This window comes from Onychomys torridus, chromosome 15 (genome assembly GCF_903995425.1).
Source record: "Onychomys torridus chromosome 15, mOncTor1.1, whole genome shotgun sequence".
Taxonomy (NCBI): domain Eukaryota; kingdom Metazoa; phylum Chordata; class Mammalia; order Rodentia; family Cricetidae; genus Onychomys; species Onychomys torridus.
Genome location: NC_050457.1, coordinates 15,589,807 through 15,617,291, shown reverse-complemented (window position 1 = coordinate 15,617,291; position 27,485 = coordinate 15,589,807). Strand labels below are relative to the sequence as shown.

The following is a 27,485-nucleotide window of genomic DNA, read 5'->3' as shown; positions in this document are numbered from 1 at the left end:
AGTTCATTAAAGACAGTAGATTGATCACAGCTGATGAGAAGATCAAGCTCTGGTAACACATTTATAAGGACGTTACCTGAGTGCAGCCAAGCCAGCTGAAGGAGACTCAGCAACAGAGACCGGCATTGGAAGGCTGAGAGAGGCTTTGAAAGATGAGAGAAAAAGGGAGAGGCAATCATCAAAGTGAACATGAGTAGGGATTATTATAAACACGAAAAGTACAAGTCATCAGATTAAAGAAATGTGCTGAATCCCCAGTTTCTTATACTCAAAGTCTTGTCTGGACAATGAGCAGAACTGAAGAACAAATACCAAAAGAAAAAAAATCTTAAAATTACTTTAGATAGCTAAAAGATAGAATGGTAGAAACGTTTTTACAGGGAGAAATACGCAAGTTTAGTCATTGTATTTTTGTTATAGCAGAATATGGAAAACTCTTAAATATAGAAATATGTCTGTTTAGACACTGTTAAAATAAATCAGTGAATACAGATAAGCTGAAATAAACTGGAAAGCAATGTTGGATGAAAAATGCAAACATCTGCATGAATTTAAAAAACACAAATAATATTATATATTGCAATGTACAAATACACTCAAGTATAGCTAATATGACAAGGAGATAAGAAAAAGCGAGTGTCCTGCTTATTTTTTGTTTTTTTGTTTTTTTCAACTTGACATAAGCTAGAGGAACCTCAATTGAGAAAATGTCTCCATATAGAATGCCTGAAGGCCAGTCTGCAGGGCATTTTACTGATTAATGGTTGATGTGGGCAGGGTGATGAACCCCTGGGCAGGTGGTTCTGAGTTGTATGGGAAAGAATGCAGAGCAACTCATGCTGTAAAAACCAGTAATCAGTGTTCTTCCATGACGTCTGCATCAGCTCCTGCCTCTAGGTTCCTGCCTTGAGTTCCTGTCCTGACTTCCTCTGATGATGGAATGTGATAGGGAAGTGTAATCAAAATAAACCCTTCTCTCCCCAAGTTGCTTTGGTTATGTTGTTTTATCATGGTGGTGGGAACCCTGACTAAGACAGAGAAGGTACCGTTAGCTCAGCACAGGGCTCATGTCTAAGTGGGAGGAAACTAGAGAAATGGAAGACTAATGAGATTTTGCTGTGTTAATGGTGTTTTCTATCCTTAAAAGAAAAAGAATGACCTATACAAATACACAAATGTGCTGGTAGCAGTTAAGTTTGGGTGGCTGGTATATGACTGTCTCATTCTTTTCTGGATAGTTGAAATACATCATAAATAAAAAATAAAAAAATACAAGGCTGGAGAGATAGCTCAAAAGTTAAGAGCACCTGTTGCCCTAGCAAAGGACCAGGATTTGATTCCCATCACTCACATAGTGGCTAACAACTCCCTAACTCCAGTTCTAGGAGATCTGATGCCTTCTTCTGGCCTCAGCAGGCACCAGCCAGGCATGGAGTGCACACAAAACACTCCTACACATAAATAAAATAAATAAACCTTCAAAAAATTAAATACAGATAAAAACACTAAGATGGCAAAGATCTATATTCTCTTTTTGCTTACATCTCTTAATTTCCAAAATACGAATTCCTACTTTTGCAAAGAGAGAGAGTTGAGAAAAGAAGGAAGAGTCGTGTGTTCTATTTCCAGGATGAGTAGTAATTTAACTAAATAGTTAAAAAAAAAATGTACATCTTCTTGTTTCCATTTAACCTCCTTTATAGAATTACATGTTTCTTGAGAAGTTAAGTTTAGTTCAGCCGAAGAAGTGTCCCAGTGTACATCTATCAGAGGTGAGAAAGAAAGATGTTCTTCCCAATTCACAGATCCCCACAGTGTTCGTCCGTGTAACAGTCCTGGCTGTCCTGGAACTTGCTTTATAGACCAGGCTGGCCTCAAACTCACAGAGATCAGCCTGCCTCTGCCTCCCAAGTGCTGGGATTAAAGGTGTGCGCCACTACCACCTGACTAGCTTCACAGAATTTTGTAGCATTCTGAGTGGTGCTAGGTTTGGTCAAGAGTCTTTCCTTGTGCCTCCTGCTTCAGTCTGCAAAGCCTTCCCAGGTCCCGAGTTCCTGGACTGTTCCTGGACCAGAGATGCAGAGAGTGAAGATGGGGTGGGGGCAGTGCTGGTTCCTTATGCCCAGGATGGAAAAGAACTCTATGTTGGCTCCTTGGAGTGGTCTCATCTTCCACTTTTGTCATGGTGATCACACATCACAGCTGCTTTGGTTTCTATAGAAACAGATCTGTTTCCCAGGCAAGGGAGCTGGGAGGATTGGTCTTAAGACCCCTTTCCTATTGGTTCCTTATTTCAAGAAGGGAGAGGAAAACTTTTCTTCTGGTCTCCAGGAAAAGAAGAAGCAGAGTCAACCTGTGGGATCCTAAGATGCTCTGGTTTCTCTTACAGCTGCCATGGGGTGTAGGAATGCTCTGCCCATCTCATATCATCTAACTTGGTCCTCCACCTGTGAGATGCCCTTTGAGCTCTTCTTCAGGGGTGTATTTGCTGGCTGTCCAGACTGTCCAGAACTCACTGAGTTCCTGTGTTCTTTAGAGAACAGGACTATAAATCTCTAAGACATGAGTTACATCTGCTTATCACTCCTATCTTGGCGGAGGTATAGATGGTTCTGTGTATCCCCCGTGTCTGTGACTTTGGACACACCTTTTGCCTGCTCCTTTTTGACTGGGTTCCCCTTGAGCAGGATGCTTGTCTCAGCAAGGCTGTGGGGAACTTGAGGCTGGCTGTGTGGGATGGCTTGTGGCCCCTGGTCTGTTCTTGCTTGTACAATCATCATGAAGATTGGTGGCTGTGTAATTATGCCATTTGCTTAAAGAAAATAAGCGAATATTGCTCATTGTTATACAGGTCACCAACACCACCTCTCCACTTTCCCACTTCCTGTGTTGACTACTCAAGTGGCATCCTCATGTCAGGGACACTGGGAGAGGAAGGAAGTTGAAAGAGAAGCTGGAAAGGTCTTTGGAGGGAAAGATCCCTCCTTCCTGTCCCTGGCTATTTGTGGCCTCTTGCCATAAAACCCTTTCATGATTGCCTCATGCCTCAGCACACAGCTTGATGAGATAGTAAACACCCCCTCCCCATTTTCTATTGAGAAAGTGAATTTGAAACAGTGTGCTGTGACGGTGCTAATGGTCAGTGTGACAGCTATTAGAACCACTGCGGTAATGGGCTTCTGCTCATGCCTGTGGGGATTATCTTGATTGAGTGATGAGGGGAGACTCCTCTGAATGATGACGAGGACAGTTCCCTGGGCAGAGGATCCTTGACTATACACAATGGAGAAAGGAAGTGCTCTGAGCCCTTGTTCCCATTCATCCCGTCTGCCCCTTGACTGTGGATGCAGCAGGACCAACTGCTTCAAGCCTTGTGGTCTTCCCCTCCTATCGTGGACTGTACCTTGAGCTGTGGTCCAGAATAAACCCTTCTCTAGAGAGTTGCTTTTATCAGAGTGTTTTAACTCTTATCTCAGTACCTCTCTCATAATAAGTATTTAATATGTGCAATCACAAAGTACCTATTTTGTAAATACCCAAGGATTTATACTGAATGTAACTTCTTGGTATTCTTGGCAATTCAAAAGATAGACTGGTTTGGGTTAAACTCTGTTTTAAACAAAGGACATTGACTATACATCATTACCATCACCATCACCATCATCACTACCATCTTCATCACTATTGACATCAGAAAAATTTTAAATTATCTTATAGGAAGGTCATCTTTGACTTACTTTTACCATTGATTTTTCTTGGTTTTATGCTTTACTAATCATGTTTTCTTCCACTTTCTTCAAAGTATTTCACTTTCCTTTTCATTTCCACAGTCTGTCTCCTGGGAAGCACAAATCATTTCATTGATCAACTCAGAATACTGTTCTAATGACCCCATGGGGCTATGTTCTTCTTTCCCTTTACAACAAGGATTTACATCAGTCTTGTTTAGATGGCCCAATACTAAGGAACTGCTGAGAAGTCCTCTATGGCTTCCCATCTGCCTTCAGGATAAAAGTCCAAATACAAGATTCTCTTGCCCATCACCTGACTCCAGCTGACCCTTACCATTCCCTTACTTGTCTTCATTATAAACTCTGCAGTGGGGTCACCAGGATACACTGCCGTCAGGCCTTGAGAATTCTCCTGTAAAAGCCATGTCATTATGTTTTAGGTCCAAAAGGATACCAGCCTATGGCAGTTTGGCTCACTGGTGGGCACACTCCAAAACTGGGTGTAACACGAATCTTAAAATGTCTTATTAAGGGCTGGAGAGATGGCTCAGAGGTTAAGAACACTGGCTGTTCTTGCAGAGGTCCTGAGTTCAATTCCCAGCAACCACATGGTGGCTCACAACCATCTGTAATGATATCTGGCACCCTCTTCTGGCCTGAAGGGATACATGCAGGCAGAATACTATATACATAATAAATAAATCAATCTTTTTTTAAAAAATAAAAATAAAAAGGTCTTATTAATAAAAACAAACCTGGAGCCAGGTATTGAGGTGAATGCTGGAAGATCAGAAAAGCAGAACAAGCCACAACCACCTCACCTTGCCAGTTCCTCAGCTGATCCTGTTTCCTCAGACTGGAAGCTTCTGAGTCCTCATCCAAATGAATCTCAGCTGAACTGCTGCTGAAAGTTTAAAAGCTTAAAAGATTAACCAACTCTAGTTCCTGGTCCTCATGCCTTACATACCTTTCTGCTTCCTGCCATCACTTCCTGGGATTAAAGGCATGTGTCACCATGCCTGACTGTTTCCAGAGTGGCTTTGAACTCACAGAGATCTGGATGGATCTCTGCCACCAGAATGCTAGGATTAAAGGTGTGAGTGCCACCATTTTCTGACCTCTATGTCTATCTAGCAGCTGGTCTGTTCTCTGACCCCAGGTAAGTTTACTAAAGTGCACAATATATTGGAGAACACAATATCACTACAACTGGGCATGTATAGTGCTGTCGTTTCAGGACTGGGGGGAGGGAATATTTTCACTTTCCAATGACCTAAGACTTATGTGAACTAGTATGTGTAGCAGCATTTATTCCAACTCTTTTAAGAGGAGCAGCCTTCAGCTTTCTGGAGAGTATAAAGCCTGTGCTTGGAATCAGCTCAGCCAGGAAAGCCACTGGACCATATTCTCTGGAGTCCAGCACATAGGTGCTCACTTGGACTTCAAGGTGTTTCTACAGCTATACATGTAGTTAAAGATGTTGAGAGCATTGTATAATGTATTATTTAGTATTTTCTTCATGAATACCTACACAACATGTTTTCCTCTTATCTTGGACTAGGGATCATTGGAATTCTGGCAAACTGTGAAGTCTGTATCTTCCTGTGTGTTCCCCTTTGAGTTGGTGCCCCATCACCCAGTTCTTTTGAGAGTTACTTATAGCAGATGTTTAGACACGCAATTGTGTGGTGGTTTCATTCTGGGCTTTAGCTCACTGTTTTCTGCCTTTTATTCAAATATGCTCTGATCCAGACTGTTTTGACTTGTGTTCTGTATTTTTATCATCAACCTTGTAGGGGTTAGGTGGAGCCTAAATTCACCTTTAAGCACATATAAGTACATTGATAGCTAAGAAACTAAATATTTGTGTAAAGAACCATAACTCAAAGTTATTTCCCAATGGTGTAGTTTAAGGAAATGCACAGAGGAAAGCTTCATTATTTTAGGCTTGGAGTCTTTCTTCCTGTTAGCTTAAATAATGACAGGGGATTGGAGGGAAAAACTTTTGTAAGAAAAACAAATATGAGAATGGCTTATAGACAAGGTTGACAAAACAATCAATGATCTGATCTCTTATACACATCGTCACTATTTCATTTGGCATTGGGGATCAGGTTAGGCCTTAAAATTAAGGCCTATGTGAGGTCATGTTGTAATGACATTCTCTGTACCATTTACTTATAAATTATAGTCACTAGCTCTGTGTGGCTTCATTGCGACTAGAAGCAAGATTTTATTTTAATATTTTATTTATTTTATCCAAAAGGAAAATTTATAATTTAGATGAATTCCTCTTCAATCCAAAGTAACTGTAGAAGAAAATTTTAAATCAACAAGGCATACACGTGTCTAAAATGGGGGAGTTAACCAAAGTTTCTGAGTTCTCTTAGAAAACAGAAAAAGTTGTTACAGAGTTAAGTGTGCCAGAAACCCAAAGAAATTACACTCTGCCCCCTCACCAACCCCACATGGTGTCAACAGAAACTGCTAGACAAACTAGTGAAGTGTGGGGATTTATTGGCAAAAAGACACCTGAGATGTGGGCACAGAGCTTGCCAGTTAGAGAGATGATTTCCACCCAAATGCCATTTACAGTCTGACTACTCCATATTGCCTTTGGTGGCAGAGGATGAACATAGCAGGGGCCGAAGGTACAAACCTCCCAATTAGTGTTTTGATTGGCACAGAATTGTGACACAGTGACACTGTGGTAAGAATTCTAAGAAATGGGTACTGAAGAGCCAGAGTGCTTACCTAGTGTGTGCAAGGTCCCATGTTCAATTGACCAGTTCCACAAAAATAATGAGAAGAAACACACTGGGAAAGTATAGCCCTTATATCTAGCTACTGGTGTTTTCTCATGCATTTGGCTGATACAATTTGATTACACACCTAGTATTGAATTAACTATTTCATTAACTAATTCAATTGAATTAACAATTTATACTATGAGTTGATTTTATCAATGTGTAACATCTATCTGCTGTGTGTGTGTGTGTGTGTGTGTGTGTGTGTGTGTGTGTGTGTGTGTGAAACATAAGCACATGAGGAATTATCTATGACCTGCATGAGGTTTTATGTGGGTTATAATTGTCTTTTTTTTTTCCCCACAGTGTGTGGACAATATACGATGTAATGGTTTAATGACTATAGTCTTTGAAGAGAATTCCAAAGTTACTGTGCCACATATGATTAAGTGAGTATGGTGACCCTCCTCCTTCCTTTTCAATCAAGGTCAGATTGACAGAGAATGAGAAACCTTGAGTAGAATGTTGTCAGTAGGATTCTGCCTCTTCTGGAGAGGGGCCATCTTGTCAGTTGTAGAGTAATTCATGTTAAATCATAGCTAACAATAACTGATATCAAAATGCTTTTCAGATTCACAGCCTATTGGCAGATAGCATTGAGATTTGTTTTCATACCATTAACATATACCGTTACCCAGGACAAAAAGCCTGTCAAGATGTTCAAGTTCAATATTAAAAACTGCTTAAGGTCAGGGGGTGGATGAAGGTGTGGCTGACTTATTTGGCATCATACCAGTGAGTATGAATCCTCTCCCTCGGCTTTGGCTGTAGAGCCAGGTTTAGGCATTAAACACACCTGATGGGCATCGGCTGGCATGAATGTGACACTCCCTGCTCACTGCATGTGTCTGGCTTTGCTCAGAGGCCATGGGCTCAGGCTGCTATCTTGTCCATATTTCAATCCTGCAGTGTAAGTGGATTACTGGGAGGCTGTAGTTTAGAATGAGGAGCTCTATCAAGAGCTACCAGTTATGCATGCTAGAGCTTGCTGTATCAATGGTCTGTGTACTGTTTCATTTTCAAATGCAGAAACTAGGGAAGAAATTGTTCTTTGTCCTCGTTTTATTTTTGGTTATTTGTGTTCCATATTGCTTTCATGTTTTAATTGTATGTGAATGGGTGTCTATCTGCATGTATGTCTGTGCACCATGTGCATGCATTGGAGGCCAGGAGAGGGCGTCAGCTCCCCTGGGAATGGAGTTATAGATGGTTGTGAGCTACCATGTGGATGTTGGAAATGAACCCAGGTCAGTGCTCTCAACCACTGAGTAATCTCTCCAGTCCCTTGCATTCCACATTTTAAGAGTAGAATGTCTTCTTTAAAAATAACTTGGTTACATATTTTTAAGTTATTTAGAAATAAGAACATTTCTTTCATGCTTTTCTGTATGGATATTTTCAGGTCTGAGCTGCCATACTGAGACAAATTACAATGTTACCTATAGAAAGATGATCTTGCCCTTCAGAGACGTGTTAGCATGGCCCCAGTGTACAAGAACAGTTGGAGAACTTGTTATCCCATCACAGGAAGGCAGAGAATGAAATATTAGAACAAAAATTAAAATAAAATAAAATTTGCAAGTAGTATCATAAATTTTAGTCAATTGTAAAAATATTTTGGGGAGGGCTGTTTTTAAACTCTATGGCAAAGATTCTGTTTACATTGACTTTCTTAGGTTTTTGACTTAGAAATTTCTTTTTGAATTAATGAAAATATCTGAATATTCAGAACAAGTACAGATAGAATATTAAGTCAGGTTTAAATCCTGTTTTATTTTTGAATAGAATTTTCTTATTAATTTTTATGGTAGGACTCTGATTTCACAAATAATACCTATTTGAAAGTCCATGTTGCTTTAGAGTCATAATGGTGAGTCAGACATCGTAGGTAAGTTCAAAGCCCAAGGCAACTGCATATCTACCCTGAACACATTGTGTTGGCTTCCAAAGTTAATGGAAACTCAGGTGTGTATCTGTCCCTCACGGCTGGTGATGCATGCATTTACTGTCCGCTACCATGACAGTGACCTTGTCTATTCTCATTAGCATAACCACTTTCGTGCAGACAACATTTCTGCCTTTGAATTCACAGAAGTGACACTTGAGGGAGCAGGGTCTGCTGACCTGCCAGGGCTTCCACACCACATGTGGTACAGTCCTAAGGCAGACAGAGGGTCGTACCTTTGTTTATCCCTTCAAGTTTGCCCAGCGTCACTGGTTCTCTAAAACTAGAGGAAAACATACCTTAAGGCCTGTATTTCTGCTTCCCTGTGCATCTGTCTCCATGGCTACATGCTATTGGAGAGGCAGGGGGAAGTCAACATTTTTCCAGAGTTAAAAGGTAAAACATTCTAACATAACCACATCTTGTTACTGGCATGACATCACTTCATAAACACTCACGTCCTGTTAAAACTCATCAATTATAATGGGTGATTTGGCTTTGATCTCTCAAGATTGCTTTTTATGTGTTTACCAAAAAGGAACTGCTAATGCCATTGGAGGCTTAAGTAACACATTGTGGCTTTCTTGAGAGTCCCTCGGGAAATCATGGAAGAGCCTACCCTGTGTATTAAAAGAAAATTAAGTAATTTCATAATATTTAATTTCTTTTCTTAAAATGAAAATATAAGCACAAATTTGAAGGACAGTGGTGTAATTAGTTTAACTTAATCTCATGCTGGCTGCAACACATTTTCCCTCCTGGTGTTTTGAACAAACTAATTATAGAGAAAAAGATGCAAAGCTCAAAACTAGTTAGAATGCAAAATAGTGACAGCTATTACATGAAATATTTCTTTAACGGTATATAGACTTAGGCTTTCTTTTAATAATATTTGACCTTGACTTCCTTAGATGATGGGGATTTTGATGGGAAAAAGGTGAGAGGAAAAAACTGACTTTTATTCAACCATTTCAGGACAGACTGATTAATTCATAAAAGTCACCCAGGTCTTTTGACAAATGAGAACTCAAGAGCCAGAAAACTTCTGCTAGCTGAGGATCATGCAGTAATGGATGGATAAAGAGCAGTGCTGCCTTTTACAAAAAAGAAACCTTCAAAGACCCGATAGTATATTTTCAAAATCAATAACGTGAATAACGTCAACAGGCTGCCCTTGGCCAGGTCCTCTGCAGAGGTAGCCTAGCCATTTAAAATGCTCTGAAATGCTGCAGATGAAGTGCTTTTACCTGCACTACGCATACATAGTGCTAGAGCGAGCTAAGAAAGCTTTTGATTCTCACTTATCTCAAAGAAAAAAAAAAAAATATATATATATATATGTATTTTAAATTATATATAATTTAAAATTCTTCAAAGTGTTAAAAGGCCTAAGTAGGAACTCTTGTAACAAAGCCAGCTGGTTCTTAGTATGAGAAGTTAGCGCTCACAAAGTCACAGGCCTTGCACATGTCCTTCAACAAAATAGTGAAAGCCAGGAGTGGCAGCTGTCTACTCTGATGCCGTCCTGAAGAGGAAGAAGAGTTGGTGAGGATGCAAAGGCTAAAGGTGTTCCAGTGGCCATCCGAAGTCAGCGGCAGCAGATGGGAGACAGTTTTATGGAAAGACAGTCAGTCAGTACTAGATACTGTCCAGGGGAATATTACCAAATATTACTATTTTTTAAGGGATTCATTTCCTATAGTTCAGAATATTGAAAACAATTCAAATTAAGCATCCCAATTTGTAAGTTCAAGCATGTTAAAAATTTAAGCCTATTAATAAGCCAGAAAGAATAAAATAAATCCATTATGCATTCAATTCAAGAAGTTAGCAAGAGAGGGCCCAGCAGGTTGGCATTGGCATCTGCAGCCCAATGACCTGAGTTTGACCCCCTGGGGACCCACATGGTGGAAGGAGAGAACTGATTCCTACAGCTGTCCTCTGACCTCCACATGCATCTCCTCACACAAATAAATACAAAAAGTAAATAAACAAGAGGAAATACCAAAAAGAAAGTAAAACAAAAGGAAAATTGTAGGGGGGAAAAGGATGAGAAATTACATGTAGGAAACTATTGGAAGGGCATAATAAGTTAATATGGAAGGCAGCGTAATGATGAATCCAAGAGCAGGTTCTAAAAGATAAAACGGTAAATTATATCTTGTATACTGGTATTACATATTTATAATACAACGTCTCCTAGTTACACATCACAGATAGCCATGCCCTGCTCGTCACCACTCTGTTTTAAACACACATCTGACCTTTTGCTTTAAGCACATGAGAAATGTTTTCTCTTTCTGCTAAAAGAGACTTTGGTATCATCTTTCTACTAGTATCATCTTTCTACTAAAGCATCTTGAATTAGAGCAAGAAGGAATCCACGCAGTAAAGTCACATGTCATTACAACCTCCATAATTTGTTCTAGCCTCCCTAAATTAGAATGTCATGGTGGCACATAACATTCCCAAACGCATCTGTGGCATGTCATACCGCCTGCACATTGCTCTGTCGTCTGTGGAAAACACTGGAAGCCTCACACGAGTGTGTGCGGACGGACGGACCGACGCCGCAGCGCTCCGTGGCTGAGGCGGAAGCCCCGGCAGCTTTGCTCACGTGTTCCTGCTTTGCATGTAGGTCTGATGCCCGTCTTCATAAAGACGACACTGACATCTGTTTCAGTAAAACGCTCAATTCCTGCAAAGTGCCGCAGATCCGCTACGCCAGCGTGGAGCGCCTCCTGGAGCGGTTGACGGACTTGCGGTTTCTGAGCATCGACTTCCTCAACACCTTCCTGCACACCTACCGCATTTTCACCACGGCCTCTGTGGTGCTGGCCAAGCTCTCAGACATCTACAAGAGGCCCTTCACCTCCATCCCTGTCAGGTACTCCAGCCTGGCCGATGGCAGCACTACTCCCGATGAGGCCCCTAAGCTATTGGCTCACCTTTGACCTTCTTCCATCAGCGGAAGTGATAAGTGAAAGTTTCAGAGTTCCCCAGGGAAGAAGACGTGGAAAAGCCTGAGGTCTCCAAGTGACGTTTCATTACTCTATGATTATTTGGAACTGGCTCATTATTTTAGCATTATCATCATTATTTATTATTATTGTTGCTATTTATGGTGATGATGATGATGATACTCTTAAGCATTAATGGACCTCTGGGTCATCTAAGAAAGGGATGTTTCGTTGACTCAGTAACTGTGGACCAGACCTAAGTTTGGTAAGACCCCCAAAGATGGAATGGTACAGGTCTTTAAAGACTTTACCACACCTTAGTGGCAAGGGATCAGAGGGCCTGGACAGTGTCTGTGTTCCCCTAGCAAGGGCATGTGCACCTGGAGCATTTAGATTAAGGACAGTCCAGCAGTGGATGTGAAATGCTCTCAAGGCCTTCCAATGCAGAAGAGCTGAGAGGGTGTTCTTGTGTGATAGCCGAGACATGTCTTCCTTTGCCTTCAATCTGTTAACAAGCCTTTGCTCTTCATTTTAGGTCATTAGAGTTATTTTTTGCCACGAGCCCAAACAACAGAAGCGAACATATGGTGGATGGGAAATCCCCACATCTGTGTCGAAAGTTCTCCTCCCCACCTCCCCTGGCTGTGTCCAGAACATCCTCTCCAGTGAGGGCCAGGAAGCTGTCCTTGACGTCTTCCTTGAACGCAAGGATCGGAGCCTTGGACCTGACCACATCTTCGTGTTCTAGCAGTCCCACCACCCACAGTCCTACAGCATCCCCACCACCTCACACCGGTAAGGTACCACTGAATCTTACTTAGCAAGGGGCCTCTCTGTTCAAGAGCAAAGTGCAGGGGCTGTAGGAGAGAACACAGCTGGACCCCATGGGGATCTCTGTAGCAGGCCCAAACAAAGTATGCCAAGCGTCTTCTCCAGCATATTGACAGATCACATTCCATACATTCACCTGCCTGATTTCCCACCATTGGTTCTAGAACTCCCAGGAGTTTTTTGTTTGTTTGTTTGTTTGCTTTTTTTTTTTGTGGCAGTTCTACTTCTGCATAGAAAGCACAATGGATACAATGTCAGCTGAATAAAGAGCCTCCTGGCAGATTCTTGCCCTGGAGTAGCAGGGAGTAGCCAGTTTTCCCATTCTCTATGGTCAAAGGCTAGTTGTAGCTAGTTATCAATGGAGGACTGGTACAGTAAGATCATATTATCAGAAAGCTCTTGGACTTTGGGAAGGGATGATTAGCTAGAGTCTGCCATGTTACTTTGTATAAAAGATAAGCCTTGGTCACCTTATCTAAGCATGTGGGCTCAGGGTTTCCTCTCTCTCCCTTGTCTGCACCAAGGACCTGCCCCTCCCCAACTTTTCCTCCTCAGGGTGGCCTAACCTGGACACACTAAGACAGTTGAAGAGCTTGGTCATGGCCGAGGGGCCATTTCAGGTCATACTAAAGGTACAGTGAGACAGAGCAAAGCAGAAACAGTGTTGATTTTCTACAATGCAGCCAAATTTTGTTGATTTTAGGCTAGGGTTTTACTTTGTATCCCAGACTGTTCTTCTCAAATTCATAGTAATCCTTCTGCCTTAAACTTTCTAAGAGCTGGGATTATGGGCATGAACCCATCATGTATGGCTGAAAAACAAATGTTTTTTTTTTTTTTGAGTGTGAATTCCAGTATACCTCCTGCAGTAGCTTCCCATTGCATAAGGAATTAAGTACATTTCTCCTCCTAAGGTCTGCAGATCCTACAAGATTTGTTGCTGATTTACAACCCATGTTCTTCACATTCCCTCATCTACTAGGTCATCATCACAATGATTTCCTCTTGGTGTCATTGAAATCTCTTGGTTGTTCCTATGAGAGGACCTTTGTAATGTCTTTACCTGTGCAAAATCCATGAGATCGACGGCCTTGCCCAGCTTGTTTTCCTCAGTATCTTCCATGCCTTGGCCAGGAAGTCAATGTTGCTGAAGTGAAGGGATGGAGAGAATCTCTCAGGGAACTGTGTCCTCCAGTATAAGAGCTGATATTGACTATCAACTTGATGGGATCAAAACTCACCCGTGGAGATGACTTTGAGCAGTTTATAGACTGGGCTAAACGAGATGGGAACACCACCCTCACTGCGGGGAACACCACCCCAAGGACTAGGATCCCAGACCGAATAAAAAGGAGCAGTGAGCTGCGTGCCAGCGTTCTCTCTCTGTTTCCTGACTGTGGACACAAAGGGAGGGGCTGCATCACCTCCCTGCTGTCACAACTTCCCTCCTCCATGGACTGTAGCCTCGAACTGTGAGCTGAAATAAACCTTCCCTTTCTTGGGTTGCTTCTGTCAGGCATTTATTTCATCACAGCAATAGGAGGAGCAGCTGGTACAACTAGAGCACTGCATCGTCTTCCTCGGGGCTGTACACTGCAGGGCTCCAAACACAGCCAGTTATTTTTAAAAATCCAGTGTTATCAGGAAGAATATAAGCAGATCTCACAGCTGCAATAGCATCGAGCTTCTCTCCTTGTGTGTAACTGACTTACTTATTGATGATAACATAAAAATAAGCAATAAATCAGGCGGTACCCAGATTTCCAGGAGGGTCACCCAGAGGAGGCCTAAACCCTTGCTAAACCCCAGTCCTGTTTTCTGGAAGCATCTGTGTGCTCCCTCAGATCATTTGAATAAGCTTGCTGGGTGAAGTACTTAATGGAATTTTAACTGGAGTGCTTGTCATCATCCAAAGTGGCATCTTTTTTTTTTTTTTTTTAAGAAATTCTTTAAATTGACAAGTGAGCAATTAAGAAGGGAAAAAGGGAGAAGATAATTAAAAAGTCATTAAAACAACAAGCTTGGCAAAATCATGATGAATTCTTGGAAATAATGAGGCAACGACTAGCTGACAAATGTAACTGGGCTCTACCCAGTACCACTGTCTGCTCACCTCTGTGGAGGGAGTGACTTGGGCTTATCTTAACCCTCTGGGGCCACAGTGGCCTGGGTGGTCAGGAGATTCCCAGGGCATGGTGGGTTCTTTCCCCTCCATTCCCAGACTACAATGAATAGTAGGAGACGTCTGTATGCTCATGTTCTTTGGAAACAGTAGCACTTTAGGAGCAAGGATTTCGATGTCAGCTCCTCATGGCTCCCAGAGCATCCTTTGGTTGATCTCAGAGCTAGAATGAGGTCTGCTGTCCTATGTGTGGTCAGGCCTGCTCTGGAGACTGAGCAGATACCATGTGTGCTCCCATGGCTGGAACAGTTGCAGGGGGAATAGCATGGTGCTCTACTCTGCCTATGTGGGTAAAAGACACAACTGTAAGGGCAGGTGGCAGAAGGATGCAGACAAGACCATGAAGCTGGAAACCAGGGAGACCGGGCCTTGCTGAGCATAGTCAGGGTGTATCTTTGATATGAGCCAAGAGAGCCTGGTGACTTGAGGGAGGAGGCAGGCCATGTTCTGGGAAATGAGACTGTCACACAGGTGTGGGTAAGTGCACCTTGGAATGACTGTCCTTCCTGGGGCACAGCTGCTTCTGAATAGCCTTTCCCGCGTTGATACCGTAAGCCCTGTAAGCAGAACTTCTGGGTTTTCCTAGGACATCCAAACACTGAGACAAGTTAAAACTAAACTCCTCCTAATGTTTTTCTTCCTCTCTTCATTTCTTTTTTTACTACTGCAGTGCTTTTTAAGTTAAGAAAGCTGAGCAAATCAAAAAGCATCCACCACAGATCACTAGAACCTTTTCATCTTGGACGGGAAACTCCAGCTGATGAACAACCCCTCCTCCCCATCCCCTCCCCGATTCCCAGCTTCTGGCAAGCACCATTCTAGTTTCTGTTTCTGTGAGTCTGTTGGAAGTGAAATTACGTCACTTAGGCTTTTTGTGACCGACTTACTTCATCTTAACGGCCTTAAGCTTCTACCATGTCACACGTAATAGGATTCCTTTAATTTTTAAGGAAATAATATTCCACTGTGTGCCTTTGACATTTTCTTTACCATTTCTCCCCTCAGTTGATGTCTGAGGTACTTCTACACCTTGGCTACTGTGAATAGTGCCATGGACATGAGTACAAATATCCTGATCTCAGTTCCCCTGGGAAGCACACACAAACACCTTTTCCCATAAGTACACACACCCACACCCACATGTGCATAAGTACTTGTGCACACACACACACACACACACACACACACACACACACACACACGGGAACACACATGCACATACAATCACACACATATGCACACATATGAGCATACACGTACCACAAGTGAGCTTGCTGGGACACATGCTAATTCCATTTTTAATTTCTGGAGGAATGTGCATGGGTGATTGCACACTTCACATTCCTAGGAGTACACAAGAGTTCCACTACTGCTTGCTAGTTTTTTCTTTTATTTTGATATAGGTATCCTTCTAGTGGGTTTGATGTAAGAAACCTTCTTTTCTTTTTCAAAAGAATTTTCAGAAACATTTTACTTTCCACTAACACCTATCAGTATGGATATGAATGCTTCTTTGCTATCAGAACAGGACCTCTTTGTGTCTTCATAATGTCAAAATACATGCCTTCATTCCAGTGGCTCCCACGCACTGCACCCCACTCCCTGTGATTGGATGATCATATCACACTGCTCCCCACTCCCTGTGACTGGATGATCATATCACACTGCTCCCCACTCCCTGTGACTGGATGATCATATCACACTGCTCCCCACTCCCTGTGACTGGATGATCATATCACACTGCTCCCCACTCCCTGTGACTGGATGATCATATCACACTGCCCACCGCTCCCTGTGACTGGATGATCATATCACACTGCTCCCCACTCCCTGTGATTGGATGATCATAACACACTCACCCCATTCCCTGTGATTGGATGATCATATCACACTGCTCCCCACTCCCTGTGATTGGATGATCATATCACACTGCTCACCACTCCCTGTGACTGGATGATCATATCACACTGCTCACCGCTCCCTGTGACTGGATGATCATATCACACTGCTCCCCACTCCCTGTGACTGGATGATCATATCACACTCACCCCACTCCCTGTGACTGGATGATCATAACACACTCACCCCATTCCCTGTGACTGGATGATCATATCACACTCACCCCACTCCCTGTGACTGGATGATCATATCACACTGCTCCCCACTCCCTGTGACTGGATGATCATATCACACTGCTCACTGCTTCCTGTGACTGGATGATCATATCACACTGCACCCCACTCCTTGTGATTGGATGATCTATATCAGACTATTGGGCTGAGAACACAAAATTTTGGTCACTGTGTTCTTTAATTTCAATCTTCAAACTCAAGCCTGGAGTGTGCAGCATTGGTCTAGGATGCTTGGGACACTGTTTGGGATGGAGTAAGGATGAATAGCTTTTTCCCTCAGAGTAATAAGCTAGAAGACAGTTAGATTTTAGGGCCTAATCTGTTTGGGGCTGCTATAGCATCTGAAACTGTGTAATTCCTAATCAGTAAAAGTTTATTTTTCAGAGCTTCCAGAGGGCAAGAAGTCCAAGAGAAGGTAGCAGCATGAGATGAGCATTTTCTTGCTGTGTAGAGTAGTAGAGGGTAGAAGGACTTTCACGAGCAAGAGATAGAGTCAGAGGAAGGAAGCTGAATTCATCCTTCTATAAAAAACGTGCTCTCTCCAAATAGACTTTTATGAGGGCAGAGGTTTTGTGATCTGATCATCTTTGGAGATCCCATTTCTCAGCATCCTTGGAAATCCCACTTCTCAGCACAGTTGGGCTAGGGATTAATCTTCCAGCCTGGGTTGGAAGATTCAAATAGAGTGAAGAGATTCTGAAAAAAAAATGAGAAAAAATAGTTCAAGCTCCCAAGTGAAGCTCCTTGGCTGCTTCAAAGCCTTCCCACATGACAGCCTTGACTGTTCACATCCTGAGGCTGGCAGGTGGAAAGGACCAGGGACAAGAGGTGCTCATTCCCACAGTACAGAATTAGCAAAAGTGAAGGCACAATGCCCCTTTTCTCCTGGTTTTGCCTCAAACAAATGATTTAGAGTGTATTTTAGGAGTTGGTTTCTCTGGATGGTAAGAATTTAGCAGAACTATTTTGCAGTTTCAGCTCATGGTGTGCTGCTGTTCCTCTCCCATGCTGGGTGGTGCAGAAAGTCCAAGTTCTGTGGTTGATGAGCTTCCTGAGGCAAGGCTCTACTCCAGAAAGGCCAGTTCTTCTGCTTCAGGGCTTCCCAGGCACAGCCGCCTGCTAACATAGCCCCCTTAACTCTTTGCACCCTGAAACCCCTGCCTTCATCCTTTCGTTAAGCACTTCTTTACTTTTGAATTTCCTTCCCCTTTCTATTGCTGTTTTCAATTCCTTTTCATATGTTTATTTCTCACTCCATCCCTATAAGCATTTAAGATAGCACTCAAACAGACTCAAGGCCAGACACATCAGATTCAAGATAAAATAAGTAAAGAAATCAGGTGTGAGGATCGGGGTTATATGGTCTACTGTGTAGCCCTCTGAGTCCTGGAGTCCCCTGACTTAGCTTCTGAGTTTCTTGTCTGACATAATGGGGGCAGACATTAATGTTGTCTGTACAGGTTCCCCTTTCCTGGTCACTGAGACTTGATCAATGGACCCTCGCAGTAAGAGGCTTAGAATTAAAACTGGTATCATGGTTGTCATGGTTGTTCTGTGGCATTTTTCTGAATAGATAAGACTAATCAATTATATACGGTTTTTTTTAAATTTTGCATTGGTAGATGAGCAATGTTGGTCATGAATAGCTTTATAGAAGACATGATTGAGCATTGAGACATCAGCCTGACAACTCAGAGTGTGGATGGAGAAACCTGCTTGTGAACGAGTGTGCACAGATGCATGTGACGTCTGTGTAGGTCAGGATGCTGCTCTGTTCCCCTTGTGTGGTCTTGAAAAATTCCAAATGGCAGGGAAATGGAAGATGGGAATCTATCTTTAATTTGAAAGATGTTTGCATGTGCTTTGCATAACATTAAGAGTCAGAACAGCTGGCAAACTCCAGTGCCAAGAGTTGCTGCATTTTTTTTTTTTTTTTTTTTTGGCTTTGCACTTCAGAATTCAGCCCCACATAATCTGATGGTGTAACATCAGCTTTCCCCATGGTGTCAATAGGGAACATAGGTCTCTCTTACTGACACCCACAGTTTTAGGGTAAACTCATTGAAATCTGCTGGTGACCATTGCTAATCTCATTGTCACTACAATGATATTGCCAGCTTTGTAATCTTTTAAGCAAACTTCAAGTGGCATTAAGAAAAAGAAGAGAAATAAAAAATATCCCTCAAAATAAACAGAGTGGCAATTTTTTTTTAAAAAAAAGATAAACAATTTAATTTTCCCACAACCTGGTCTCCAAATCTGTTCTAGGCTCATCTAATAGCCACTGGCATCTTCCTGTCCTTCTACTAGGCCATCCCGACTTTTCTCTACCCCCAGATGTTTTTAAATAACACCTAGAATTTTTCTTTTCTTTTTTTGGGGGGGTTAGGAAAGTCATTTACTATTAGTAGTTATTAGATAAATATAAATCAAAACAACAATGAGTTAGAAGTAAGAAATGTGCAAGCAATTGATAGATACATACAGTGTTGGAGTTAATGTGGAGTTTCTCAATTATGGGTTCTCGGTGAAAGTCAAGCCCATGCATGGCAGGCAAGGCAGGAATGAAGAGCCAAGTGGCTGCCAGCACAGTTGCCATCCCTTACCTAATCTGGTTTCCTCAGACCACGATTACGCAATTTAGCCACCCAAGCAAGCTTGCACAGCCCACAACATCAGTGTCTGTTTCTGTCTCCATAGTTTGAAAATTGCTTCTCTGTAGGCTGAAAGCGCTCCTGATTTTAGCATTTGTTTTGAGCCCACATCTGCCCACTTGTCCTGTAGGCAAAGCTGTTTGCATAGCACTTGGTTGAAAGTGAGCAAGCTAGAAGAAAGTGCTTCCCCAATCCACTGGGACAGTGTGGCCTTCTGTAGGTGTGTGTTAGCTTGTACTGTTATTTATGTTCCCGCCCTTTGAGGACATTGAGGTCCTATCCAGTTCTCTCAGTTGGATTTTTTTTTTTTTTTTTTTTTTTTTTTTTTTTTGAGACAGGGTTTCTCTGTGTAGCTTTGTGCCTTTTCTGGAACTCACTTGGTAGCCCAGGCTGGCCTCGAACTCACAGAGATCCGCTTGCCTCTGCCAAGTGCTGGAATTAAAGGCGTGCACCACTACTGCCCGGCTGGATTTTTTTTTAAATAAAAATTAATGTATTGCTGATTAAAGTTTTCCTCCTACCCTCCAATGAATGGATGCGTGCTTGAATTGAACCAGGGACATGCATTTGATATTCTGCTCTGCCTTCTACAGCAGATGCTTCCCATTACCGAAATTTGAAGGAGCTACTTAGAAAATAATAAAACTAACAGCTAAGCATTGGGTTATTTTTATGCATCTTGCCAGCTTTACTGTAATTAAGTCATTCAAGAAAAGATTCTATCCACTTCCTTTCTCCGGCCCTATTGCATTTCAAAAGATCAAAATTGTGGCCGTATTTCTAAAGGAGTAAATAACATGCAAGTTTAAAAATACCTTTACATGAAATCATTACGGGTTTTGGAATGTTTGTCCAGTAAAGCTGTGAATGAAAAGGGACGCAGCTTCACTGACCAAAATAATACACAATTAGTGGAAATGGCACTGAAATTTAATCAATGGGAGTCAATTAAGGACCTGATTAAAAAGCAAAGGACGATCTGATGGACGTAAATTAATTTTTGGTCTACCTTCCTTTGGAATAACATACACGTTATTATTGTTTTGCCTGCATAAGGAATCAGGGGAAGGCATTTGGAATACCATCCCGATATCCCCATCCGTGGTCCCAGAAAGACTAATCTCATTCTTTGGACATCAGCTGTCACTCAGAGACTCCGATCATCTTAAACTCTCTACAGTTCGTTGAAGAAATTTTCATCTGGGCTGTAATTTAGAGGCAAGGCTTTCATAAAATCTGCCCAAAAAAGAAATTTCACTTGCTTACTAGTGATGTGCGACTCTACCCCAGAGCTAGTCAATATACCTTTCCAGGACGGGAGAGGATTGCTCTATAGCTGTGTTCTCCAAAACTATAGTTACTAGCCATTGGTGGCTACGAAGTCTCGGCGTGACTATGTTAGTGGGGAGTTAAAATATGACTTCAATTTTAGTTCATATAAATTTGTCATCCAGCCATGCTTGGTTACTGCTACCACGTTTGGGAGTGCAACTCTAGATCTAAAGAACCTCTGCCTTGAGCTTCCTTAAGGGCGGCCGAGGCAAAGAAATCCTACTTTTGATTCCAATTTATTTCTAATCTGAAAAGGTTGATTTTTCTCTGTTCCAAGAAAAAAAAAGCCATTATGGAAAGCAGGAGATCCATTGAACACCCTCCTGTTCTTACCCTCCCATTACACTGGACAGAGAGGCTGGCCAAGATCAGCCCACAGGTTCACAAGATCAGTAGATCTCAAGCCTTGCTGTAGACTATTATTTGAAGGTTTGTTACTTTTTGTTTTTGTTTTTTTTTTTAAATATATATATATATTTTTTTTCATTTTACATACCAACCCCAGTTCCCCCTCCCTCCCCTTCTCCCGCCTCCTCACCTCCCTCCCACTCTATCCCCATCCACTCCTCAGAGTGGGTAAGGCCTCCCATGGTAGTGAACAAAGTCTGGCATACCAAGTTGAAGGAGAGCCTAGCCCCTCCCCATTGTATCAAAGCTGAGCAAGGTGTCCCACCACAGGGAATGGGTTCCAAAAAGTCAGTTCATGCACCTGGGATAAGTCCTGGCCCTGCTGCCAGGGACCCCACAAACAGATCAAGCCACACAACTGTCACCCACATTCAGCGGGCCTAGTTCAGTCCCATGTAGGTTCCCAAGCTGTCAGTATAGAGTCAGTGAGCTCCAACTAGCACCGGTCAGCTGTCTCTGTGGGTTTCCCCATCATGATCCTGATCCCTTCTTCTTCTTCTTCTTCTTCTTCTTCTTCTTCTTCTTCTTCTTCTTCTTCTTCTTCTTCTTCTTCTTCTTCTTCTTGAATGCCAAATGCCGTTTATTGTTTCTGTGTTACTTTTGTTTATGTTGCATTTGTTTAACTCTGTGAAACTGTGTTACTTTGCCTGCCTAAAACACCCGATGGTCTACTAAAGAGCTGAATGGCCAGTGGAGAGGCAGGAGAAAGGATAGGTGGGGCTGGCAGGCAGAGAGAATAAATAAAAGGAGAAATCTGGGAAGAGGGAAGAAGAAAAAGTAGCCAGAGAAGGAGGAGGACTCCATGGATTAGCCACCCAGCTACACAGCCAGCTACAGAGAAAGGAAGGAAGGAAGGAAGGAAGGAAGGAAGGAAGGAAGGAAGGAAGAAAGAAAGAAAGAAAGAAAGAAAGAAAGAAAGAAAGAAAGAAAGGAGAGAAAGGGAGGGAGGGAGGGAGGAAAGGAAGGAAGAGAAAGAAAGAAAGAAAGAAAGAAAGAAAGGAGAGAAAGGGAGGGAGGGAGGGAGGAAAGGAAGGAAGAGAAAGAAAGAAAGAAAGAAAGAAAGAAAGAAAGAAAGAAAGAAAAATATTTACAGAAATAAGAGAACAGAGAACAGGAAAAGCCCAGAGGTAAAAGGTAGATGGGATAAGTTAAGGAAAGATGGCAAACAAACAAACAAACAAACAAACAAAGCCAAGCTAAGGCCAGGCATTTATATTAATAATAAGACTGTGGGTGAGCTTGGTGGTGGGTCCCCCCTCCCCCGAAAGAGCAGAGTAAAGAAGAAAAACAACCAACAACAAAGCCTGGCTTGTAAAGATCCAAATTTAAATTGCGTTCTTAGTGTCCTGCTGAGAAGAATGACTTGGTTTCTTGGGAAAGCACTTAAATGTGTAAGCCAATATGAAATGCCTGTATCAGTAAAGACATTTGCATTTCCATGGATGATATTGTCAAAGTGCTCTTGAAATCACAGACTGGGTGACATTCTGTGTTTTCCAGCAGCTGTCCTGGAGTCTGCACCAGCCGACCGAGCAGGGGACTCCACAGAACTGTCACCTTGCAGATCACCCTCAACTCCCCGGCACCTCCGATATCGCCCGCCTGGAGGTAAGAGCTCAGATAGAGATTTAGAAATACAGAAGTCATTTTGGGCTTTTAGATGAGTGTATTGCTTGGTCGTAGTTATAAAGACTGACTAAAGAGGAAAATTCAATGATTAGAAAACCTAATTTCAGTCTGGCTAACGAAGTTTAGCCCATCATTGTGATGTGTGTTGTGCAGAAAACAGGATGAAATGTTGTGGGGTCAGCTTCCTGAGTCCCAGTGTAAGCTGAATAAGCAGGCTTGGGGAAACCTTACTAGAAATTCTTATTTCATATAAAATAAGGCTCAGTCGACTGGGATCATTATTAGTGGTAGAACCTGGTATATTTTTTTCAGTATTCAGTTATAAAAATTATGACATATGATTCCATAGTTTGTTGTGAAACACAACAAATACCTGCTAATTGGAAGAGAAACTGCTCAAAAAGCAGAAATATTTTACCTACTTACTGCTCAAATAAATATATTGAAATCAGGGTCACTTTGAAAGTCTCCTTTCCACTCCCCCTTCCAAAGCTGATTATTTCAAGCCAGAAGAGAAAATTATGGAACCAGATTCACTCCGAGTAAACCAAGCAAAGCAGGTCTGTCGCTCCTCCATATGGGTCCTTGGGGATTGAAGTCAGATTAACAGGCTCAGCAGCAAGCAGCTTTGAGAAAGAGTGTGTGTGTGTGTGTGTGTATGTGTGTGTGTGTGTGTGTGTGTATGTGTATGATGTGTATGTATGGTATGTGTGTGTATGGTATGGTATGTGTATGATGTCTGTGTGTGTATGATGTGTGTGTGTGTATATGTATGATGTGTGTGTATGTGGTGTGGTGTGTGTGGGGGGGTATGTGTGTATGTATGTATGGTGTGTGTGTGTGTGTGTGTGTATGGTGTGTGTGTATGGTATGTGTGTATGATGTATGTGTATATGGTGTGGTGTGTATATGGTGTGGGGTATGTGTGTGTGTGGTGTGTGTATGATGTGTGTGTATGTATGTATGAATGGTGTGTGTGTGATGTGTATGTATATGATGTGTGTGTGTGTATGATGTATATGTATGATGTGTGTGTATATGGTGTGGTGTGTGTGTATGATGTGTGTGTATATGATGTGTGTGTGATATGTATGTATATGATGTGTGTGTGTGTATGATGTGTATGTATGTATGAATGGTGTGTGTATGATGTGTGTGTATGATGTGTGTGTGTGTATGTATGATGTTTGTGTATATGGTGTGGTGTGTGTGTATGATGTGTGTGTGGTGTGTGTGTGTGTGTGTGTGTGTATGATGTGTGTGTATGTATGTATGGTGTGTGTGTGTGTATGTGTGTGTGTATGATGTGTGTGTGTGTATGATGTGTGTGTATATGGTGTGGTGTGTGTGTGTGTGTGTATGGTGTGTATATGATGTGTATGTATGGTATGTGTGTATGATGTGTGTGTATGTGTATGGTGTGTGTGTATAATGTGTGTGTATGTGTATGATGTCTATGTGTATGATGTCTGTGTGTGTATGATGTGTGTGTGTGTATATGTATGATGTGTGTGTATGTGGTGTGGTGGGGGGGTATGTGTGTATGTATGTATGGTGTGTGTGTGTGTGTATGGTGTGTGTGTATGGTATGTGTGTATGATGCATGTGTATATGGTGTGGTGTGTATATGGTGTGGGGTGTGTGTGTGTGTGTGGTGTGTGTATGATGTGTGTGTATGTATGTATGAATGGTGTGTGTGTGATGTGTGTGTATGATGTGTGTGTGTGTATGTGTGATGTTTGTGTATATGGTATGGTGTGTGTATGATGTGTGTGTGGTGTGTGTGTGTGGTGTGTGTGTATGTGTGTGTGTATGATGTGTGTGTATATATGATGTGTGTGTATATGGTGTGGTGTGTGTGTGTGTGTGTTTGTGTAGTGTGTGTATGATGTGTGTGTATGTATGATGTGTGTATATATGGTGTGGGGTGTGTGTGTGTGTGTGTGTGTGTGTGTGTGTGTGTGTGTGTGTGTGTGTGGAGTGGCCTCTCCCTGAGCTTGACGCTCACAATTTGTTAGATTGGGTGGCTGTGTGGTTCTGGGGCTCTGTCTACCCCACCTCCCAGCTCTGGGGTTACAGGTGTGTCTGCCAGGCTGGTTTCTGTGAGTGGGTGCAGGAGATCTTAACTCGGCTCATTGTGTTTATGCAATGAGCACTTTACCCACTGAGATAGCCCCAGCCCTGCATCCTTTCGGTTTGAAATGGCTACACTCAATTCATCCTTCCTGTAGGTGGGACCAAACCAAAGGCCTCATACATGCTCAACAAGCATTCAGCTGTTAACTGATAAAGAGATGGTGCTAAAAACATGATGTAGAGTCTTCTTAAAATAGTTTTATGTAGAAATATACTTCGTGCACCACAAAATTTTTCCTTCTTTTTAAAGTATGTAACTCATTGGATTTTACACACTCAAAAGGCCAGGCAGCCATAACCATGGGTTAATTTTAGAACATTTTCAATACCCTAGAAGAAATCCTATAGTCGCCAACAAGCTCTCCCGTGTCTACCTCCCCCTGGTAACCACTGTCTATGAGCGCTATGTTTTGATTCACCCATTATAGACATTTACAAAAAGGAATCATTCAGTGGGGGACCTTTATAATTGGCTTTTTCACTGAGCGTAGTGCTTTCTGGACTCATCCATTTTATAGTCTGTGTCAAAACTTCATTCCTTTCTATTATGGAATAATATTATCTTTTCAAAATCTAATTTTTTTTCAGCTGATGGATGTTTGATTGTTTCTAGGTTTTGGCTAGAGTGAAGCTGCTTCTGTGAATATTCATGTGCAAGTTTTTGCATGGACATATGCTTTTGTTTGTTGTATGCCTAGAATGGAATTGCTGGTGTATAATCTCACTATTTGCCTATTAACAGGGATTTCATGGGGCCTTTGGCCCAGCCCTTCTTCCAGGACAGGTATTAAAATGAGAATATTCACTATGGAATAGTATCTGCGGGCCTCACCATTCTGTTTCCTTTGTCTTTAAATAACCAGGACAGGCAGCGGACGGCAGCCACTGCTCTGTGTCACCCGCTTCTGCTTTCGCCATCGCCACGGCTGCAGCAGGACATGGGAGTCCACCAGGTGAGTCCACCGGCTGAAGCATGTGGCACAGTGCACTGATCCAGTGGCCTGACTGCCAGGGCCAGGGTAACTGTGAGCTGGACATCCTGTCTTTTGCAATACCTGGGAGTGAGCCTAGAGGACATTATATTACATACAATAAGCCAGGTACAAAAAAGATAAACACTGCATGATGTCAAACATGTTTGGAATCTAAAACAGTTGAACTCATGGAGTCAGAAGACAGAGTGGAGGGCACTGGGGGCAAAGGTCAAGCATGAGGAGAATAAAGAGACACTAGTTACAAAGTTCAACTACGTAGGAAGATAAGTTCTGGGAACTACTGTGCAGTCTAATGACAATTATTATTATTATTAATATATTCATACTTGAAAATTTTGAGAGCACATTTTAAATGTTGATATCTCAAAAAGTGAATGATAGATATAATGATTAGCTTGGTTTAATCACTCTATTATATACATACATGCATACATACATACATACATGCATGCATACATACATACATACATACATACACACACAGACATGCACATTTATATGCATCACATTATGCCTAAAGACATCAACAAAAATAAGTAGCCAAGCAACCACCATCAGAGGTGAGTCTCACATGGGTGATCTTTGGGTCAAGCTTCTGGAAAATTCTGTCTGAGAAGGCTGTGTTACTTCCCCAGTGTTGTTTCATGTCCGTCAGCCCTTGTGCCTCATGACTAAGACTTGTCCCCCCCCCCCAGTCTGAAGCACATGCTAGACGTAGGGAGGCTTGAAGAGTGGGGATCCCCCAGCTGCCTGGTAGCTCACTTGTATTTGCTCTGTGATTCCTGCTGAATGACTACCAGCCAGTCTTCAGGGCAAAGAAAATATAATAAACATAACAAAAATAAATCCCTAGTGCTTGAATAGGTGAAAATTATGTTTATTCTCTGTGTCTTTCCCTCACAGGCAGAGGACAAGATGTTACAATAAATCTGTAATTGATTGAAGTAGACCCATTGTTGGGTCTTTGTGTAATTTTTTGTCGTATTTTTTCAGTGTTTTTATCTTTTCTCATACATTACATCCAGACCAGTTTCGCTCCCTTCCCTCAATCTCACCTTCCTACCTCTCCACTCCCCCTCTCCCCAGATCCACCACCTCCTGCCTCCCCCTCAGGGATGGCATAACAAACTATAATAAGACCCGGCACATACCATCACATCAAGGTTGGACAAGGCAACCCAGTAGGAGAAGGATCCCACAATCGAGTCAGAGACACCCCACCGTTAAGAATCTCACAAGCACACCAAGCTACTCAGCCATGTTGTATATGCAGGGGACCTAGGTCAGACCCCTACAGGCTCCCTGATTTCTGCCAGCGCCATGAGTCCTGGCCAATTGCTTCTGTGGGCCATGACCTCATGGTGTCCCTGATCCCTCTAGTTTCTCGGATCCTTCCTCCCCCTCCTCCATAGGACTTGCTGATTTCTGCCAAATGTTTGGCTGTGGGACTCTGTGTCTGCTCCCATTAGTTGCTGGATGAAGTCTCTCTGGTCTCTTTGATGAGGACTGTGCTGGGTTCTGGTCCCAGAACGCTCTGCAGGCAGGACAAACTGTAGGTTGAAGGTTTTGTGGCTAGATTGGTGTCCCAATCCCTCCATTTGAGGCCTTGCCTAATTGCAGAAGATGGATGGTTCAGGCTCCAAGTCCCCTATTACTAGGAGTCTTTGCTAGGGTTATTCTCTTAGGTTCCATGGAGTTTTCATTGCACTAGGTTTCGACTGCACCCCCCAAATGCCCCCCAAT

General features: G+C 42.4%; 1 protein-coding gene across 4 annotated transcripts in view; it reads left to right on the top strand.

Moving 5' to 3' along the window:
• Rasgrf2 (Ras protein specific guanine nucleotide releasing factor 2) overlaps window positions 1-27,485 on the top strand; it is a 225,652-nt gene that overhangs the window by 109,842 nt on the left and 88,325 nt on the right. For 2 of the 4 annotated variants that reach the window (XM_036207030.1, XM_036207033.1), the window contains exons 13-17: window positions 6,845-6,927; window positions 11,122-11,370; window positions 11,979-12,238; window positions 22,483-22,590; window positions 25,611-25,700. In XM_036207030.1, coding sequence (XP_036062923.1) covers window positions 6,845-6,927; window positions 11,122-11,370; window positions 11,979-12,238; window positions 22,483-22,590; window positions 25,611-25,700 — 790 coding nt within the window. The remainder of the gene's footprint in view (window positions 1-6,844; window positions 6,928-11,121; window positions 11,371-11,978; window positions 12,239-22,482; window positions 22,591-25,610; window positions 25,701-27,485) is intronic. The other 2 variants (XM_036207032.1, XM_036207031.1) reach the window with 2 other exon arrangements.